Here is a 21087-nt window from a genome sequence, read left to right on the forward strand (position 1 = left end):
CCATCATGTGCCCGCCGCGGTGGCTCAGTGGCTTAGGCGTTGCGCTGCTGAGGACGAGGTCGCGGGTTCGATTCCCGGCCGCGGCGGCTGTTTTTACGATGCGCCTCATAGTCTGTGTAGCGTCGGCGCGTAAAACCTGACAATCAATCAATCAGTCATGCGCAAACAATTCCACTGACGCTACTCCCAGAACTACGAAGGCCGACGTATGTTTGACCACCTATACCTGTGTTCAAAACTCGTACGTATCTTTTATTGAGTTAAATATGTCATCTGTCAAGTCATTTTCGGATTCAATTTTACCGCAATCATAACACTCGCCTTCATGCCCCGAAATCTCAAAGGCTGCGCAGTTCGTAAGAAAAAAAAATGGAGCTGAAAAGCAGTGATTGGGCAGGCATAAGCAATAAAGGAGCCATTCGTTTGCGTACAAGGAGTAAAACCACAAAGAAGAAACAAAGAGAACAAACGCAAACAATGCGCAAACGAAACCGAAACCGAAACTGGGAATTGTTTTAGGGTTAATATTGTTGTATATAACTTTATTTTCATCTCTTGAACAAAACTGTTAAAACATAAATGTTTAATACTATTTTATTTTCTTAAAAATAAGCGTTGGAAACTAATGCGCGAGCTTTGTTTTGCCCTTGGCGCCGGTAGGGCGCAGCACTATCGGGCTTCGCGCTCTCCCTAGCGTAATGGTTGCCGAAGGCAGCGGTTGTGTTGTGTGTATATTCTCTTTCTTTTGGCGTGTTTCTCTTGGCCCCGCCGCGTGCAATGTGACATTGAGGGAAGCGAACGGGGCTCCTACGAGACGGCACCAGTGAACGCGACCCAAGATTTCCCCGCTAACCTAGATACGCGCTCGGAGCGGGCCCCGCAAAGCGACGAACGACGTAGCTTCAAAGGAAACCACACACGGGCGTTCAAGACCGCGCGTCACCACTCTTTCTGCGGTTTCGTGCGACGGCGGACGGGGAACGTCACGGGTGCGTGATCTTGCGCACCGCTGCGCAGTTGCCGAGCGTGTGTTTACCTCGGCCGCCCGTGGGTCGACGCAAGGAACAATGAATTCCGTGCATCCGCTGCGCGGTAGCGGTGTTGGTTCCGACTGGCGACTCCTTCCGCCGACCCGTCGAGGCGCTGTCAACACGTTGCAGCAGCGCGGCCGCGCCTTCTCGTTCGCCTAGTGTGTCGCGGATTCTGTGATTGTGCAGTGATCTCCTCCTCCTCGCCGCCCCCGTGGTTTCACAACCAGCTGTTTTTGTGCCCGCGACGACGACGAGGGTCAACGAAGTGGTGGCCACTGCCAACGCCTGAACGCGCGTCCTCTATTTTTCTCCCCCCCCTCCGAAGGTTTCGTTCTCAGGTGCGTTCCTTCTGCGAGCCGATCTCAAGGCAATCGCGCGCCTCCCATGTCGCTGTCATCGGCGCCGACGGCGGCTGCTGCTTCGCGATGCATTCCTCGGATTCGTCACCGCCGACGCGTCGGCGCGGAGCGCAGCACCAGCACGGCAACCACCCGGGCTCGTTCTTCACCATACCGAGATGGATGGGCGGTGGCGGAGGCGGCAGCAAGAAGCAGCTCCAATACCGGAGCCTGCGGTCGCTCGAAGACCCGACGCCGACGTCTTCGGCGACGTCGACGCGCCGCAAGCGGCCCAGCCTCTTCGACCAGATGGTGCGACGCTTCTTCACCCCTCACATCGGCCACCACCACCGCGGCAACTCGTCTTCGGACTCCTGGAACGGCAAGTTCTCGGGTCCCTCCCGGAGTGGATCTCTGAGGGACCTGAGGACGAGGGCCGTGGGCGGCGACCCTGGGGGTGGGGACGACACTTTCTTCGCCGGCGGGGGCGGGGGTGGGAAGCGGTCGGACTCGAGCTCACTCTCGCGCACCCCCGCCGTCGCCGGAATCCGCAACGAAGGCAACACCTGCTTCATGAACGCCGTGTTGCAGTGTCTGAGCAACACGGACGCCTTCGCCGAGTACCTCGTCTCCGGGGCGTACCGCGACGACCTCGCCCAGAGCAAGAACCGCGCGTTCTCGACCTCGTCTTCGGCGCGCGTCACCGAGCAGCTGGCGAGCGTGCTTAGCGCCCTGTGGTCGTGTCGGACCGAGGGCGACTTCGCGGCCCGCTTCAAGTCGTGCGTCGAGAAGCACGGCAGTCAGTACCAGGGTAGTGAGCAGCACGACGCCCAGGAGTTCCTGATGTGGCTCCTGGACAAGGTCCACGAGGAACTGGCTGATGACGCGACGTCCGCGACGTCGTCGTCGTCTTCTCGGACGAAGCGTGGGTCACTGAAGCGTTCTAAGGTATCAAACCTCTCTTTTTCATAGAAAAGAGTCCTGGTAGTTTTTCATTATCAGCAATGATACACCTGCGACCATGTTTGGGACGTTTACTTCGACGCAGAATGTTTTGTATGCCTAGTTTTGACTGATCTAGAGTCATCAATGTATGCCAAGGGTTGTCCGACGGGCAACGTTTAAACTCCCCTCCGCAGAATAGATTCGGAAGGTTTTGTCTGCCTGGTTCAAGGATATGTTGTCCCGGACAAAGAATTGTCTGGCATAATCTGGTGGGGTAGCTTATAACTCTTTGGAGGTACAGCCTTGGGTTATTTCTGGCGGACGCATTTTTTTCTAACCACTAGTAGCAACACCTTGCCAAGCTTGAGCCACTTGCTACCAATTTCATGTTAGGAGGGAACGACACTGTCAAACATAACTGACATGTATTGTAGTATACATTTCAATAAGTATCTACATACGCAAACACTGCTAATTGTGTAATTTTTGCAAATTGCCAACCATTCGCCAAAATTTAAACTGCAAACAGGTTTTCAAAATATCCGTGCACAATGTCAGCACTGAAACATCCTGTATCCTGGAATGTCAGTGTAAATTTGTGAGCACAAACTGATGAGTGCTTGGGCAACCAACTGTAGCTATGAACAATATTATGTTTTAGAGGAAACAAGAAATTGGACATGAATAAAGGTTAAGAGTTATTGGTAATTGTCAGCTCTTTGAATAAATGCAGGTGGAAGTGTGGCCGGTTTGCGTATTAGGCTACAGTGAACACAGACTAGAGTAGTGCATTCAGGACTCGAAAGTCAATCACAAAGTCCACTAACCGCCCTGTTGCATCACGAACCCAGAGCAGAGAGATCAAATGTTTTAACTGCACCCACAGCTTACTTAAAGCTGAAAATAAAGCTTACAAAAAAAAAAAAATGCCCTGAGCACAGGAGTAGGGAGAAATTCCCAAGGTAAAAGAATTTGACGATGTCTGTTGTCTTCCCAACCATTATTTTTCATTTAATCTGCAAAATATTGAGCTCGTGAATCTCAAAAACAAGTCCTTTACAGCATATAGTATGTACACTTTACAATGCACTGATAGTAAAATGTCTGGTTATAGACACCATTGCTTTATGAGAAAACAAAAAAAAATTTTTTTTTTTTTTCATTAGTTATGGCTAGACATCCAGGGGCAAAGATTAAAGCATCCGAAACATGGGAAGCATTCTAAACATTTGTTCAAGCACAATTGGTGAGGTGAAAGCTGTATCTGCGAGTGATTAGTTCATCAATAGCTTCAAAAAAAAAAAAAAGAAGATAGATAGATAGCAGTTGCTACCAGGCATTCTGTTGCTGATGTTTTCGCTCTAGTTCTTCTCAGTCATGTTCAATATGGATAGTGTATCTCATTAGAAGGACCGAGATAAGGCCACGTTTTTTTTCGCGCACACATTTTGCGCGCGTGCACGAGTACTGCTCGGGAGTGCGGCAGGTCGACGTGCGTCAGGAAATGATTCACGCGGCAGCGATGTCAAACAGGTGTTGCTGCTGTTTGCAACTTTCTCTTGGGGAGGATAACGTGCGGGGAGGTTGTGTGTTTTGCCTTGAATTCAGCCTTATTTGGTCGTGATACCTTTGAATGGCGAAAAGAAGGAGCGTTCCGGTTTTCATTGTTCCTCAATGCTCTCCTTGTTTCAAACACTGAGTGCTGTCAGTGTTTTCTGATCTTGAAGAAGTAGAAGAACGTTGAGCGTGGTAACAAAACATTGTGGCAATTCCTGCCAAAAACCTTGCAGCATGACTTGTATTAGAAAGAGAGGAAGCCTTGGAATATCACGCACTGCGAGGTATCATATCAGTTGCTCTGCAGAAATTTGAGGTTGTTGTTTAGCTAATGTTTTATGGGTTTTAAATCCGAACGGATCTTTCAAGCTCCACACATTAGAGACATTAAGAGTGCACGTTTTAAAGATTCCACATTAGAGCTCACGACAAACAAAGGTGTTTGTGCAGCAGTGAAAGGGATTTCTAATCCATGTGTTGAAGAACTTGATTCAAGAAAAGATTCCAAATGAGCTGCTTTGTAGGATATAAATAGGCCAACATTTACATGCAACAATTCCATTCAGCAAAAATGTTTAATGATCGTCCATTTCTGGCGGAAGAAAAAAAAAAGAGACCTAACAGTGATTAAAGGGTGATAAAAGCGGAATTAAATTTTTGTCATATGTAAAAACTGGAGTATCACAGGTATCTTTGGTTCTTGTTCACCAACAAATGGTGCTTTGCTTGTTTGGAAATAATTTTAGCTGGAATTTTTCTTTCCCTTGTTTGGAGGGTGATGGAATCGCTAGTATTAGCCAGGTGAATTTATTTTGCGTGTATGTAGGCGGTCATCGGTTATTTTTTTTTCAGGAAAATAATTGAACGAGCTCGTTAATTCACATAAACTTTTGCGGTTGCGAAGTCGCAAGTTGTTAGTGGGGGAAAAAATGTATTCGTTACCAGCTTCGTGCATGAATGGCATTTTCTGTGTTATCTACCAACCGTTGCCTCTGAGATTGGTATATCTGTGTTGCCGGTTTACCGATACAGGCAAACCCTTTGTTGCTGACCTTGTAATTTACCAGTGCAGGTGAACTTGTTCTCACACTTTAGTGTCTTTGTAACCTCATTGGTAATCAGTTATCTGTTCCGAGAAAACAAGAAAAAGAAAACTAGTATCTTAATTAGGCTGTGTAATTGCTTTCTTGCTTCACGAGTCCTCTGTACTTGGGCAAAAACGAATGATAGGTCATCTATCGTTTGTTTTTGCCCAAGTACAGAGTACTTGCAGATACAAAAAAATTACTAGAGTAGAAGCCACACGTACACGAAAAATGACATCAAGTGCCTAATGCCTTAAGTTTTAATGCAATTAATTCGCTGCTACATGCAAAAATCTAATGCCATTCACTCTAATGTCATTTTTGGTTGAATGAGTTCCGCACAACTCATTCGCCCTTATGAGCGCCTTAAATCTGCCTACTCTCGAACGCGATGAGCACCAAATGAAACCCACGAAACTCTCAGCACCAGAGCGTTGACGCGGAAAAGTAGCTGAACTCCGAAATAAGACGATTTTTTGTGCACTGTTGGTGGCGAAGTTGTGAAGAAGATGAAGTTCACTAAAACAGCGGCAAAAGGCAAAACATTGTGTTAGTCGTCGTTTTGAATTTTCCGGGTTTGGCGACCGCTGGCAAGTGACGGCAGCTGCCAAAGCCACTTTTAGAAACGGCTCAAAACATTTGTTTAGAAAACGCTATTTCTCATAACGTTTTCTTTTGCAAAAACATTTTTAACCCTTGTAAGATGTTTTTCTCTATGTTAAAAAACTTCTAAAATATGAGTGAATTTCTCCTCTTTTTGGCCATCATTACCATCATGCCTAACACATTTAATGCCTTTGCGTTTTCGCGTGTAGCACGGCCTTCCCAAAATATGTCATTTGGTATCTTGAGGCCTTAAACACTTAATGTTAGTTTTCGTGTACGTGTGGCACGGGTATAAGACGGAAAGACTCCTACTGCGGTAATTTTTTGTGCGTTCAAAGCCCTGTACACGAACACTAGGAAAATTAATATGGTGGATTGTGCATGGCATTGTAAAGTTGGTCGACGATTTGCACTTTTCTAAACAGAAAAATTTGAAGCCAAGTCTATAGTTTTGCCCACACCACTTGCAGCAGTTTGTCCAGTTCATTTGAATTCTACCAAGTTAATTTAAGGTAGTTTTGGAGTTGCAATTAACTTCTGTATTACAATCGTAAAAAGTGTTTTTATGGGGCACAAACCAGAGTTTTTAAGAAAGGATCACGCGCGAGAACTGACTTGACATTTGGCGCAACATTTCACTGACTGGGCACCTCTGAATTAGTCAGTGTAGCATCACGTGGAAAATGCTGAGTGTGTGAGTTGTTAGCAGCGCTTAAGTATGAAAAAACACATTCGAGAAGTTTCAAAGACTTCTTTTTTTTTTTTTTAAATCAGATTTCCCGCCAAAAGAGAGTGCTACTTTGCAAGACACTACCTCTAGTAGGAATAGGCAACCAGCCTTTCTTTGCCTTGGAAAGTCAGCACTTTTGAGCGTTTTCAAGATGTTATTCGAAGCGTTACGCAATTTGCTGTAACAACCAACTTGAATGAGCAAACGGCTCTCGGTGGTGCATACATTTTCGAGAAAAAAGAAGACAGCCCATTTTGAAGCATTGCCTTCAGTTTGGGGTTTTGATGAATTGCGAGTGCATTTTCTGCATTGTGTTGCTTAGCTTCCACCGGCTGTTGAATTTCTGTCTTGTGGCGTACCACTGACAAAGCTCCGCACTCCAGTCCTGTTTACAATCTCTGTCCTCATTCACGACTTGGGGTTTCCTTGTTTTTATTCAGTCGAGAGAGGGAGATTACCCGGATGATAGCGTCAGGTACCACGCCGCCGCGGGCCCGAATCAATAACGCCTCACTGATAACGAGGCCTAGAGGTCGTATCAGCGTCGATAGTGCGGTCGTTTGCATGTGCTGTCAATTGGCTGCATTGAAAACATGCCTTTATGGATAACGCCAGTTGGCAAACAGGTGGAGGGTAAAGAGAGAGCTTTCGAAGGATATATGCGAGGCCTTCCATCTCAGTGGTGTTGATCGAGATAAGACAGCGTACTGGAATGAGATGGCCACCCGGGCTCCGCTTATCTTTACTGGCGGACCGCAGGAATTTTTTGGCACTGGGCCAACCTCGGTTTGAATGCTGCGTAGACAATGAAGAACAGATTCAAAGGAGCGGGCATTGTTCGCTGGCTCTGTTTTGACGTCACCTTAGTTAAGCAAGGTTGGTTGACATTTTGGAGCAAAATGTGCGTCGCGTTGTTGTGGCACGAGCTTTTCAAGCCGCTTTAGGGTTGTTTCCACGCAGCCTTGAGTCGGGCTGTTCGATGATTGGACATCGTAGAACGGTGAAGGTTACTACTCATCTGAAAGGCACCTGGAAGTAATCCCGAAAACTCGTTGGCAGATCCAGAGGGGGGGAGTCCGGATGTCCTGACCCCCCTTCTAATTTTGGAATTTATACCGTCAAGATGACCCCTCAGGTCGTAGAAAAAGTCTAGTTGATGATTTTCTTCTATTTGGTGTATTTCTGGTTTTCCAAAATTTCGGTGACTACCCTTCTCGTCCTCCTGATCACCATTATCATCATCAACATGGATAGAAGCTGATCCCCCACTTCCTCAGAAAAAACCTGGATCCGCCCCTGAAAACTGCTGTACTCAAAAAGATCACCTGCACAGGTGTGTCACATCTCACCTCATGCGGGGTGGCAGAAGAAATGCAGCCACAACCGTGAGGTCTTTAGTAAACAGCCCAGTATTTGCATTAGAAAAAATTAAAATTTGGTGTATTTCATCTTTGTTGAGGGTTGGATGTGCTGTGTTCAGATGTGGTTCCTCTTGTGGGACAGATTTTTGGTTGGCAGACTGAGTCGACTCCACCAAACCTCCTCTCCCTTCCACCACACACATCAGGATAATTCTTGGGTCTATTCGATTCAGCCTGCACCTCTTGAACCAGTTCACAGCGGTGCAAAGCGGGCTCCGCCATCGGCGGAACCAGACCTGCACATTTTTCGTCTGCTTCTGCACCTCCTCGGCAGGGAGTGCAGGCAAAGCCATGAACCCGTCCTGCACCCGTCGGCACCACCGGTGAATCGAACGGCGCGGTTCAGGTGCCGCGAGCTGCACCGCTGAAACGAATGGCGAAGTGCGGCACCGCCTGAACTGGTTCACGCGGTGCAGGTGAAACGAATAGACCCCTTGTTTCATTCTGCCAGGGGGCTGGGTTATTCCTTAGTGTACTTAACTGCTGCGCTTGCGACGTGGGCTCAAATCCCACCCAAACCCAATTTATTTCTACAGCGACGGCCATTTTGGTACCATTTGTGTAGAACAGGGGTTCTCAAGCATGTTGGTCCCAGGGAACCCTGCTAAGTTCCGTTAAGTGCCAAGGAACCCCCCCTCCCGCCATTTTTCATTCCGTTCATGCTACATTAACGTGCAATAAATTCAAAAGCAAGCAAGGTTATCGTTTTTTTCCCCCGTCGACTTTACGTGAATGCGTACGTTAGCGGCACCTATCTCCAAACAGGAGAAATGCGCATGGGGGTAATATAAGACCGAGATTCAAGTGCAGTAGTTTAACCACGTGGCCCGTTTTCGGAGTCTGGCTGGCTACAAGCTGCTGGTGAGATTTATTGCGCAGCTCGCGCGTTTCTGTTATGCGCTGAGATGTGCTTACTGACACTCTGGTGTGAGTAGTGGAGGTTCCTTAGATCGATCGCACCTCAAGTGCACCATATAAGACTTTGCGACTGCGGAACCAGGGAAAATTTATCAGTGGCTCGCAAAACCCTGAGGAGGGGCCTGCGGAACCCCTAGGTTCCGCGGAACCCACTTTGAGAAACCATGGTGTAGACATACCTGCCAACTCTTCCGAATTTTCCGTAAGATGTACGAATTTTCACGCGTCTTACGATTTTAAGAATCCTGCTTGAAATTTTACGAATTTTTCAAAAAACTGGGACCATCTATTTAAACGACACTGTGGAACCTGCGCCGCAACGAGAAAGCAATACGTAGTCTTGTTATCACCATCTGCGAAGCTGCGATTTCTGTAGTCTTCTCGGGGTGGGCTACGTAGCGGGGTGAACTCGCTGCTACCTCGGCAAGCCTGCTTATAGCATGTTGTTCACGGGCCGATTACGACTTCCGTGTTCGTGGCGCTCTTTGTAGGACTGCCGCGTCCTGTGCGTGGTACGATTGCGGCACTTGCTTCGCAGTGCAAAGGCGGGCTCGAAGCCGCGAAAGCACTACCAAGTGTTCTCGAAATCGTAGATATCCGAATTTGCTGCTCTTCCCAATGAAGTTGCTGCTCATTACTCTTCAATACTGACGGTTTTCATGTATGGTTCTGAAAACATGTGAACGCGTGAAGAAAATGTGAATCATTTTAGCCTTAAAAATTAAAGTGTGCTGCCCACCACTTCTCCCAGTCCGCAGATATTACGAATTTCTATGTCACCAGGTTGGCAGGTATGGTGTAGAAGACGCTGGCGACGACAACCATCACGTTTTGCATTTGATGAGGCACCCAAGGCTTTTGCCGTTTTAATAAGCAAACAAGTAGGGTGGCAGTCAGCGTGTCCCAGAAAGACGTCTGTTCTAAAATGCTGCCAGCTGCCGAATGTGTTGCGCCTTTTTGTCGCCGGGGAGCGCCATTCCATTTCATAGATGATACAGCAGAGGAAGGCAGCTTGCACCATCTACTGGTTCGCTTTCAACACTATTGGCAAACTGCTATAGAAAGTCTGCCATTTGATCTTCATGGCTTTGAGGTAGTGGCTTTGGTTCCTATTACAACGACCTGGTTTCCGACCCAAGAGGACACCAGAGATTACAAGATAGGGTGATCAGGAAAGTGGAGGAGGAAAGTATGGCAAAAGTGGGAGGGGGAGGGCGGTATGGCGAGGCCACACGAGACATGCTCGGTGGCAGCGATGCGCTGCGAGAAAACGCCATAGTAGCATATGCTGTCCTGTGTTTGCAATGACGCAATCACTTCCTGAGATGCAGCAGCTATGCGCCGTCACTGAGAAGGCTCCAGTTTATACCGTCCTTAGGAAATATCGTAATCGTCAGCCTTTTTTTTTTTTTCTGTGGTGGAATTTCTGAATTAAAAAAGTTTGAAATAGTTATCAGTAACTATTTTTTTTTCAGTAAATCGTAAATACCAGTGCTTGGGTTTGTTTTAGATCGTGTTTCACAGTGTGCAGACTGTCATTGCATTTAATTGATACCTTGCGCCCTGCAGGAGGTCTGCTTCTGTATGGTGTACGAAATGGGAAGTGGTGTCGCGGGAAGAAAGATGCGCTGACAAATGTTTGTTTTTTCTTCTGGCATGCAGAGCCGGTCGTCGTCCAAGGGCGGAGGGGCCACCCCGTGGCAGGGCAGCCCTGTGGCGTCACTGTTTGCGGGACAGCTCAAGCTGCGGCTCACATGCCCGAGTTGCGGTCGGCAGAGCAACAACTTCGACCCTTTCGTGTGCCTCTCGCTGCCCATCCCGGCGGCCAGCCAGTGGCTGTGCCACGTGTACTTTGTCCCACGCAATGCCCCACCCGTGAGAACAACCTTTTTTTCATTTTACGTCGTTTATCGATGCTGCGGCTGTTGTTTTGAGAAGCCTCAAATGTCTTCCTTGTGTGGTTCGTTCCTAAAGGGGCCATAAAGACGAAGTGCATGCTTGGTTTATCACAAAGACTTTGTTTCTCCTTATAACAATAATGCCAGTTTTAACGCAAACATCTCAACAGTCAGCTATATGTTAAAGGGGCCATGCAGACAAAATAGTGCCACCAGCACTTGTCCGGCAGCAAACGATGCCGTATTCACTGAGAAATTAAGAATTGCCAAATCTTCCGCCAAATCGTCTGTTTTTGTGACGTCTGCCATGAAGTCACGAGGGCGGATATTCAGACAAACTTCCAGTGCGTTATTAGGCTCTACAGCCTTGCTTACCGTCAGTCCTCCCAGATGGCGCTACCATAGTCAGCTGAGGACCGGTGTCCGCCGTTGCTTGGTTTTTGACCGCATTTGCTCCTGGCTTGTTTTTGTTACGGTAGAAAGTAATCGTTTCGTGAAACATGGGGTATCCTCGACAAACAAGGTTACATAGGACAACGTCGCTTGCGCCAATCGGCCAGTGTCATGTTAGGCAACTCCAAAGCGGCAGGCTGCTGTGCAGCTAAAACAAGTATGGTGCGCCCAGTAGCACCAGCAGTGTGCATCGGTACTTCTATGCTTACGTGTACTTTCGCAACTTTTATTGTTTACCGCAGCATTTTTACTGCTGTAAAATGAATGCGCATTACATTGAAGCGCAACTAGCTCATTCGGCTAGCTTATAAGCCCTGCCTAATTTGCGTTTGCTTTTGCCGGCGTCAGTCACTCGCACAGCTGGGCATACGACATCATAGGTTCTGTTGCGGGAAATGAGCTAATGGGTCGCATGGCCATTGCCCATTTTTTTCCTAATTGTATTGGCGGTGAGCGCGAACACAGGCGGCGCTGCGAAGCGCGCCTCCGTGACGTCAGCTTAGGGATTCTCGCATTTGTCGTCTGCTTCACTCAGCTGGATCGCTCTCCCTGCTGTTTCTTTGCGCTCGGTCAATGTCTGATGCTTGTCCGAACCAGAATTGGCGTGTGGGTAACTTTTTATCATAATAATAGTCTTAAAATCGCATACAATAGCTCATGGTGTCAATTAAAGTATAGTTTTGGATACCGCTAAAGGAGAAACATTGCCGGCGCCACCCCATTCCTTGCGAAGCCGGTCCTGTGTGGATCGCGAAGAGTCGGAGCTAGGCGTCAGCTCCTCATGTAAGCATTCGAACAAAAGGAACAGTCAGCTGCTAATAACCGACAACAGCGAAAATGGAAGACCAAAACAAATTCTAGGCCTCCAGGGCTGTCGGCTTTGGCAGAAGGCATCACGATTCCCGGTAATCATATGTAAGGTAAAACAGTTTTTGCAACCTTGCCGAACGCTCGAACGCGTTTTGTCACATCACTTTACGTTGTCAAGGCATGAACGTTTGCCGACATGCACTATAGACTGCAAAAACTGTAGGTTGAGTTCTAAATAACCCAGTGTGTATTTACGCACGTGCTAATTCAATACCAGGCATCTAACCAGCATGGAGGTTTATTGAGCAAAACGAGTCACGTCTTCGTTAAATTTATAGCAACACATATATGTTTGTTAAGACCCGGAGGGATATTTCGGAACATTTTGCACAGCCATATCTTCCCGATATTCGGATATGCGTTATAGGAAAACTGCACTCAAGAGGAGGAGGAGGAGTAAGGGGAGGAGGGGAAAACTTTGTTTAACAATTAAATCGATCTGGTTAGTGGGCCGGGTCCTCAGTCCAGGACAAGAGAGTAAAAGTAATTTTCTTCAAATCATAGAACGCCATCCCGAGTATAATAGGATTTGTTCTTCGCACCTGGAAGGGTTGAAAAGCAATGAAGAGCTACTTGGAATTCTTCTTCGGTTTCGAGTCTTGTAATATATGCAGGTATACTATTTATTACGTTAGTTAGCAAGTATATCATGCCTTCAACACCGTAATCATGTCATCATTGTTCGAGTTGAGAGTCAGTTCGTTATGATAACGATATAATTACGATAGAAATTCGGAGCGCAAAAGCCGCCTTCGAGTACTGTGGACCACGTTGTCTAGGGCGCGATCGCGGTGGCATTGCACAAACCTTCTCATCGTATTTGCATGTGAATAAACAAAGCACGCTGCGGATATGCGCCTTCTTGCACGCAGCCGTAATGAAAGCCAATTTGTGAAGAAGGGAATGTATGCCATACAAAATGAAGGAAATATCCACACGACCTTTGTGAGGCTCCTAAACATCCCGAAACCTCCTAATAAGAAGTTGGTGACGGCGCAGAAAAATTAATGCGTTGGGCAGAAAAAAAAAGCAAGAAACATTAATCCGATACAAGACAACAACGAAAGAAACAGAAGAAAGCCGCTTTATTTCCTGCTGTGCGATGAGCGCGTAGAGGCCGCTGCTTGGTACGTAGTATTAGACTGTTGAGTCTTCATAGGAGCATTTAAAATATACTGAAGGGAAGCCTACGCATTTTGAATACTTATCGAGAAGCTCTGATCGCTGATCCTCACGAATAAGCAAGAAAGGACGAGTTACACACTATCTTCTGACCGATACTCTGAAGAAAGTTGTTCTCTATCTCTTCGTGTGTTGCAAACTTGTGGGGGATACAGCTGCAAATTATTCAGATGCGTCAGAAGCTGGCAAAATAACTGAGTCGCTAGATATACGCTTTTTAACGTATCGCCCGCTTTAGCAACGAAGCGGGCGATTTCTAGCCCAGGCACTGTTGCCCCGCACAAGCGGAGTGTAGCAGACGACAGCGGCGCGAATCCCTAAGCCGACGTCAGAGCCAGGGGGCGCCACTCAAAGATCTCACCGCCAATAGCTTATTTGAGCGAAGTGTGCAGTAATAGTGGTGTCGGTATGATTCTAACGAGGCACTCTTTTGAATGAACCAAACTTGTGTTTTGTCTGCATGGCCCCTTTAATGAAAACAGACGAAGCAATGGTGACTCACGAGCCACTTTTGTACCGAGTCCTTATTGTGTGACAGAAACTTGTTTATACCAGTGTTCACTGCCGATCAAGCCGTCGCAAGGAAACAAGGCGGTGTGATTCTTAGTGATGCCTCTAGTTCGTTTTGGTCACGTCACTTTTTAAATGCAAACGTACGGTAAACACACATCCACTGTTGAGAGTTCGCACCAAACCTGGCCCTATACTGCTGCTATAGAAGGAAACAACAAAATCCCACAAGTGGAGCAACAGAGGAACCATTATAGCTCCCATTCATTTTTATCTGAGGACCCATACAGTACAGTAAAACCTTGCTACAAGAGACACTGTTACAAGAGATACTCGGTTATAAGAGACATTTGAATGAAGGCGGTTTGATTAGTTTTCCAGTTTGCCATGTTAGCAACATTGCATATAAAAAATCTTGCTTACTGGAGACACATTTTCCAGCTCCCTTCAGTGTGTCTTGTTACGAGGTTGTACTGTACGTGCAGTGTACAGATTAGGCCTCCCACACCCTGGGAGTTTGTTGGCGACCTGTTGGGTGAATGGCCTGTTGAGGATGTTGCAATGCTACAGTAATGTGCGAATCTATTTTGCAATGGAAGGGGTGCGGTGCAAACACTCTCTGGGAAACGGCGTATCCGTTGTTGCTTGTCGCTTCTTTTGAAGGAAAGTTTTTCAACAAGGAAGTTTGCGTTGCAACGCACCCCGTCTAATCGGCTGCTTATCTATCACGGAAGCACAGTTTCTTTCTTGGCGTGCTCTGCAGGAAGTGTCTGTTGGATAAAAAACACGACAGAAGTTTGCCCGTGTACGATAACAACCTCGTCACGCGACAAGAATGTCCGTCGTAGATTCCCAAATGTTTTCTTTTGATTGGGGTAAGGCTTGCAGCGTAACGTATCAGCTTTTGCTCGTGTACGATAAGAATCTTATTACATCGCAGCAATTTCTGTCGAAGAGTTGGGAATGTTTTGTTTTGATTGAGAAAAAGCTTGCATCGTAGCGTAACAGCTTTGTCTTTTTTTTTTTTTTTCCGATTGCTTTTTAAGTTATGACGCGGTAAACGGCAGTACACTTCGTGGTTTTGCAACCAAGTTGCAGTGGCCGTTGCTTGATGCAGGCTAACGCAAAAAGAATATGCAGGCTTTTTCTCATCCTTGCTAGTTATAAGGCTAACATAACGGTGGCAGCACTACAGGGAGTGTTTAGGAGAAAGTTTAGCGTGTGTTTTTGCTCACACGGAAAAGCAAAGTGACGGAAACACAAACATCAACTTGTCCATATGCCCTAAACTAGGCGAAAATGCAATGCTGGAATTTCCTATCACGGTTGGTTGTGAGTAGCGATGTAGCAACCTTTTATATTTTAGTGCACAACCATAAAGCCAGATAAATCCGCAGCCATAAAGTCGTAAAGCCAGACAAGAAGGCCTTATTTAAAAATTTTTAGAGCCTGCAGCAACGAGCGTGCTCACAGCATGGCATGATTTATACGTCTTGCTTCACGCTGCAAGAAAACGAACAGAAGGAATTAAACACTGAGCTTTGCCTCTCTCGCTGTACTCTTTCAGCGAAACCACGAACTGTTTCTAAAGGAAAGAAAAGCTGGCGAGCGTCACAGCTGTCAAAACTGACAAATTCCCAGCATTGGTGACCAGCTTAGAAAGTAACTATGTGCACCAAGGTTGCTGAGAAACAGATATGGCTGTTAGTTTTTAAAGAAGCCATGGAGGCAGAGTGCAAGTTTAGTTCATAAAAATTTGGCTGCTTTGTCACGATAACAATAATGCCAATTTTATTGCAAACTTCAAAATGTAATGCACATATGAAGGAAAACAGGTGAAGCAGTGATGGCGCCCCATACACTTTCTGGAAGTCTCTGTGACATCGCAGAATCTTGTTTGTTCGATTGCCAGCCGGTGACCTAAACCACTGCCACGAAACCTGACTGGGCGATTGCAGCGGAACCTCTGGTTCCTTTTCATCGTATCACTTGAATGCTAACTTGCACTGATAACTGTTTTAAGTGCAGAGCACTTTAGGGGATCGCCTTGTCGTCGTAGCTCACTAGCTGGACCCAACTAGAGCCACACGGCATTTCGTCGTCGCGGCGTAATACAGAGGCTTCGAAAGCCAGGCAGTTTATATATTCATAAGCATCTGAAACTCATGAACCAGGGCGCTTGTGGTACATCTCCCCATTGTTTAGCGCAAAGGAAACTGCAGGTACATTTGAGGCAAAATATACGTAATTAACCGGCGGCGCCCGCATTCATCTAGTTGGGAACGCTCGTTGGGTTGGTAAGCGAAAAAAGTGACGGCCGCACGTGCGGGAGGAAAAGCAACGCAAAAAGAACAAAACTCCCACTGGCGCAGTTTCAGGCAGGGGGCGTGCGAGCTCTGCGAAGGTGGGAAATTTGAAATGCATTGGACAAACCTCTGTTGAATTCATCAGGAGAGGACCGAGACAGGGCGGCGAAGATCGTCATGGGTGGTAGCAGCGAGCGAATAACGGCGCCACAGTCCATTATGGCGAATCACTGCTCTGCACTTCCGACAGCTTTCATGTTGAGGGGAAGGGCTTTAATTTTTGAGTGCTGGCCTCTACTGTATCACTGCTGCTCATATTGCTCCACTGTAATGCCAAATTTGAAAAAAATGCGTTTTGCAGCTTTAAATAGAGCTGAATGTGTTATCGAAAGTTCTTTCTTTCGAATAGGAAAGTTAGTTCTTTTGAATAGGACCCAGCTCATATTTTATCCTTATGACCCCCTTAAAACGTGAGTAGGTGTACCAAAGTAGCTAAAAAAAACTAGAGCTGTCAGTTTTTTTTTAGAAGTTTTTTTTAAATGTTTTTTTTTTTGTCCCTGAGACTCGTGTTCTCTTTGTATTGCCTGGCTTGGGAGTAATGTCTTCGTTTTTCCGGCCTTTTTCTTCCAAAGACGAAGCTGGCCTTCCATGTGGACTTTGGGGCGGCGATGGAGCAAGTCCGTCACAAGATAGCCACTGAGTGCCACATTCCGCCGGATCAGGTAAGAGTCCTTTGATGGATCATTAAGTTCCGTAGCAGTGGCAGATCTGCAGATCTGCACGCATTCTGCATGTTTGAAAACCAACGGACGGCTGTCCCCAAGAAATGTTGGCTGCCCTCTGGGTGTCACTCTATCTCCTACACTTTTTTATTTTCATAAAGTGCAAGCCAGTAGCTTTAATTCTCTGGATTTGTTTTTTTGGCAGCTTGTGTGTGTCTAAACTGACTGGAACTTTTACATTCTTACGTGTATTGTGTTCTTTCTTTCAACGTGTGGTTTCATGGCCCCTTCCATCTGTTGGCAGGTAGCCACTTGTGTCAGGGCGCTATTGTGTCAAAGACGGGCAGTCTTTGGCTCGTGCTTACGTGGTCTGTGACCTTTGCAGCAATACGTCTCTGTCTCCATTTTCTTTTCTGTTGTGTGTTGCAGGATGCATTGTGTTGCTGCAAATCAGCGCTGAACTTCAGACAAGCACGTGAAGGGGTCGTTGTAACTTATTGTGTCGAAGTGAACTGTCATTTCGGGCTGTGATATTTTCCACTGACAATTGTACCCACAGCAGCATGTGGGAAACAAAGCTAGCAAGTTTGTGTCAGTTTTGACAATTGGCCATAGTGGGCCGGGGGGACAAGTCGTTTTATCGTATTTCATTTTCGTCATTTTGTGCTGGGTGTGTACTTAAAACCGTGTGTTAGAGCTGTATGCAATACGGGGGCCACTATCCTGGCATATACGCACGCACTGAGGCCTCTTTCACATAGTGGAGTTGAATGACATTTTTAGCTGAATGTGGATAGATGAAAGTGTAGTTTCGAAGAAAAGTGCTGTGGGTTTGACGCCATGTTGTGAACAAGAAACGTCCAAAAGAAATTTTGAAAGTGTTTTTGCATAATTCAGGCTAATGTATTTCGGCACTGAGAATCAAAGGGGAGTTTCCTCTTACTTGAATGCCGCGTTACTTGAATATATTGTTTGTTCTTTCTCTATCTCTCTGTATGCATAAAAAGCTTGGATGCAAACAGTGGGAAAACACTAACAGAAAAAACAAAAAAATACTAGCAAGAAAACCCGTTCTTACACACACACACATGCGCCACACCCTCTGTTACGACTCAGATAAGAAATAGGTACAGCCGAAACCATAATGGAGAGTAAATCAGCTTGCGAATATTAAAGCTCGGGTTACTGAGCGGTTTGCAAAGTTAAAAATGCCGTGCAAATTGTACGAAGGCAGCAAAGCACCTTGCCATCGCCTGCCTCGGCTTAAAGTCGTTCACACTGCCTTTTTTTTCCCCTTGCAATTCAATCGGCAGGAAAGACGAACCTGTTTGGGCTGTGCTTCTAAGGATTGATACCGTGCCGATTCTCTTTTTGCGGTGGTGGGTAATGAAGCCACACTTGGGCCGATACACAACTGACTCACCTAACAGTCACACTGAAGTGACCTTAGCAAGGCTACAGATAGGCCCCACACACGAAACACACTCCCACCTGCTCACTGGATCACCAAGACCCGTGTGCAGCAGGTGTGGAGAGGCCCTATCCGTAATCCACATGCTCATCCAATGCAAGGCACTTGACACAACACGACGCAAACACTTCCCACAACTATACAGACAACACATGCCACTACACCCATCATACTTTTTTGAAGACGAGCCCATGCTTTCCATCAAGCGCGTCTTTGTGTTTCTCAGAGATGTCAAATTTTTACATCTCATTTATTATCATGCATCATGACAACCTGGTCCTTCACACCAGTCATCCTCATTGACTTTTGTTTGATCTTACGTCTACTTTTACAGAAATGTTTTTAGTAGTCTTATCATTCAGATGAAGTAACTATCCTTTGGCGCTCTTTGCCCTCAGTCGGCCTTGCGCCATGAAAATCCAAACATCATCATCATAATTTTTGTGGTGGTGGTGTGTGTGTGTGCAGTTGCTGCTGCTGGAAGAGACGAAAGACGGGTTTGGCTCCCTGTTTGAGGGCGACGAGGTGGCGAGCGCTGTGTCAGCCAACTCTCGGCTGGTCGCGCTTGAGCTGCCACCCGCCAGCACGGACCCCGCGGTACCCAAGGACAGCCAGATTCTGGTCCTCTGCCGGTCACGGGTCGGTTCATCAGGTCCCTGGTAAGACATTGCTTACTGGTTCTAATGGCGCTGTTTGTTTTTAAGTGCAGAGCACTTTAGGAGCTTGCCTTGTCGTCGTAGCTCGCTTGCTGGACCCAAGTAGGGCCACACGGCGTTCTGTCGTTGCGGCGTCACCCAGAGGCTTCGAACGCCAAGCGGTTTACATAGTCATAAGCGTTCAAAACTCGTAAACTGCTAGCGCTTGTCATACATTTGCCCGTTGTTTAGCGCAAAAAAAAAACTGCAGGTACATTTGAGGCAAAATATCCGCAATTAACGGGCAGCGCCCGTGTTCATTTAGTTAGGAACGCTCATTGGGTTGGTTTTTACGATAGTAAGTTAAAAAAAGTGGCAGTGCAACGCCGGCACGTGCGGGAGGAAGAGCAAGCACAAAAAGAGCAGAACTCCCACTGGCGCAGTTTCAGGCAGGAGGTGCGCGAGAACTGTGAGGGTGGGAAATTTGATTTGCATTGGGTGGTAGCAGTGAGCGGATAACGGCGCTGCAGCCCATTATGGCGAATCACTGCTCTGCACTTCCAACAGCTTTCACATTGAGTGGAACGGATTTAATTTTTTTCGTTCTTGACATAGAGTTTCTTACATTTACTTGATGGGAAACGTTGCAGTTGTGTATTGGTTTGTGACATAGAATTTCTTACATATGCCAGAGGGGAAACTAGCACCAACCGCAATGCGACTTGCTGTAGGCTATCATGTCACCCTGGGAATTACGGGAAGGGTATAGCTTTCCACTTTGCTTCGTCACGCTTTAGCGTACGCAAAAACAGGTGAAATGCAGGAAAATCAACTGTAAGAAGTGTTTATTTGCATAGATGAAAAGTAAAAACATGCCGGAGCAGTAAAATAAAGCACATTTTCTTCCATATTCTGTTTTTTTTTTGTAGATGGAGCTTTACGAGCTCTATATCGTCTGCCGTTCTGACAAACCAAGCCAGCTGTTGGAGATTACGTTTTAGTTTCACAATATCCACAAAGGCAAATTTATATCCTCATATTATTATTTTAAAGGAATAAATTATCCGAACAGTCCATGATTGTTGTAAATATGTGACTAAACATTTGCACCGCAGGCAACCACACCAACACAATTTGTCGGGGAGCATTGGTTATCTGTGGGTGGAAGAAAACAAAACAAAACGCTGTGAGAGAAAAGAAGAAAAAACATAAAGCAATTTAAACATAGCATGAAAGCTGGGATATTCAGGGAGTTAAATCTGCTAGTGCTTTCGATAGAGTTAAGGAAGTAAATTTTAGGTTTGGTTACATGTTACAGTTTGTTACAATGTAGGTTTGTTCACAAACACAAGTGTTCGCAGGCCATGGCCTGTAGTCAACTGGCCAGTTCTGCTGCAATCTGCTGGCAGATTGGTTACCCGATTGGTCAGTGATTCGACAACTTCTGGAAGTCATTCTTTGGTTGAATGATTGGCCAATCAACGTGCCCATGAATAGTAATCTGCAATGGTTAGAGCGATATGGGCCCATTAACTCAATAGAGCACACACACACACGCGATGAAAAAAAAATGATTATTTTAAGTGGTTCTGCTATGCAAGCCACAAAACTGAACATGTTTGCCATGTCCTCTGGAAGTCACTTGGGAGCGCGGTCAACTTTATTTCCAACAATCAGTAATTGCTGCTGCATTCTTTCGAGTTGTGCCTTCAAAAACGTTCATTTGTTCTCTGGCGGCTGACTGATGTCTGGAGGGGGTATACGTTGTTAGCTGTTCTTTTACGCCTGTTGATGAAGACAGTGGTTTTCAGTTATCGAAAATGTGTCTGTGGTTGTCCTTTTTGGATGTGAACTAGTGAACCACTGTAGTAGAATGTGTATGCCAGCTGCTGTTTGTGAAGTACACTTATTACGTTATTATACTTTCCCTTTCTGCACAAGTATATAAATTCTATTACGAGAGTTCAACTGGCGAGCATTTGTGTTTAAAACAAAATAAAGAAAAGCACACCAGGAATCGGAATTTATTTCTGGAAACAAATTTATTTTGTGAGCTCTCCTGAAACTTCTTTAGTTTGGCTTTTTTTTTTTTTTTTTTTACTCTCTGTGGTCTGGAGACCGATGCTGCTGTTGAATGTTTTGCAGTAGAAGTGTTGTACGTACGAGAAGTGAAGACGGAGTTGTAGCTCAACTGTTTTGACTCGCAGTATGAAGATGCTGTGTGAAGCCTTTAAAGGGGCCATGCAGACAAAATACAAATGTTTTATTTGAAAGATTTCGTGTTTTATAGAGCCCCTACCGCTTGTCCGGCAGCAAAAGATGCCGTATTCACTGAGAAATTAATCAATTTAGGGTAAATCGCACGGCTGGGCACACATGACATCATGGGTTCTGTTTGGGAAATGAGCT

At 46.2% G+C, this 21087-nt stretch overlaps 1 protein-coding gene across 2 annotated transcripts in view; it reads left to right on the forward strand.

Moving 5' to 3' along the window:
• The first annotated feature begins 679 nt into the window (after positions 1–679).
• LOC144138218 (ubiquitin carboxyl-terminal hydrolase 43-like) overlaps positions 680–21087 on the forward strand; it is a 55176-nt gene continuing 34768 nt past the window's right edge. For both annotated transcript variants that reach the window (XR_013315836.1, XM_077670404.1), the window contains exons 1-4: positions 680–2317; positions 10294–10506; positions 16483–16572; positions 18512–18702. Coding sequence is in view for 1 of the 2 variants with exons in the window: in XM_077670404.1 (XP_077526530.1) it covers positions 1457–2317; positions 10294–10506; positions 16483–16572; positions 18512–18702 (1355 nt within the window). In the remaining variant the exon portion in view is untranslated. The remainder of the gene's footprint in view (positions 2318–10293; positions 10507–16482; positions 16573–18511; positions 18703–21087) is intronic.

The sequence above is a fragment of the Haemaphysalis longicornis genome, unplaced genomic scaffold, assembly GCF_048455015.1.
Source record: "Haemaphysalis longicornis isolate Haplotype H1 unplaced genomic scaffold, Haemaphysalis longicornis Haplotype H1 scaffold_5, whole genome shotgun sequence".
NCBI classification, from domain to species: Eukaryota; Metazoa; Arthropoda; class Arachnida; order Ixodida; family Ixodidae; genus Haemaphysalis; species Haemaphysalis longicornis.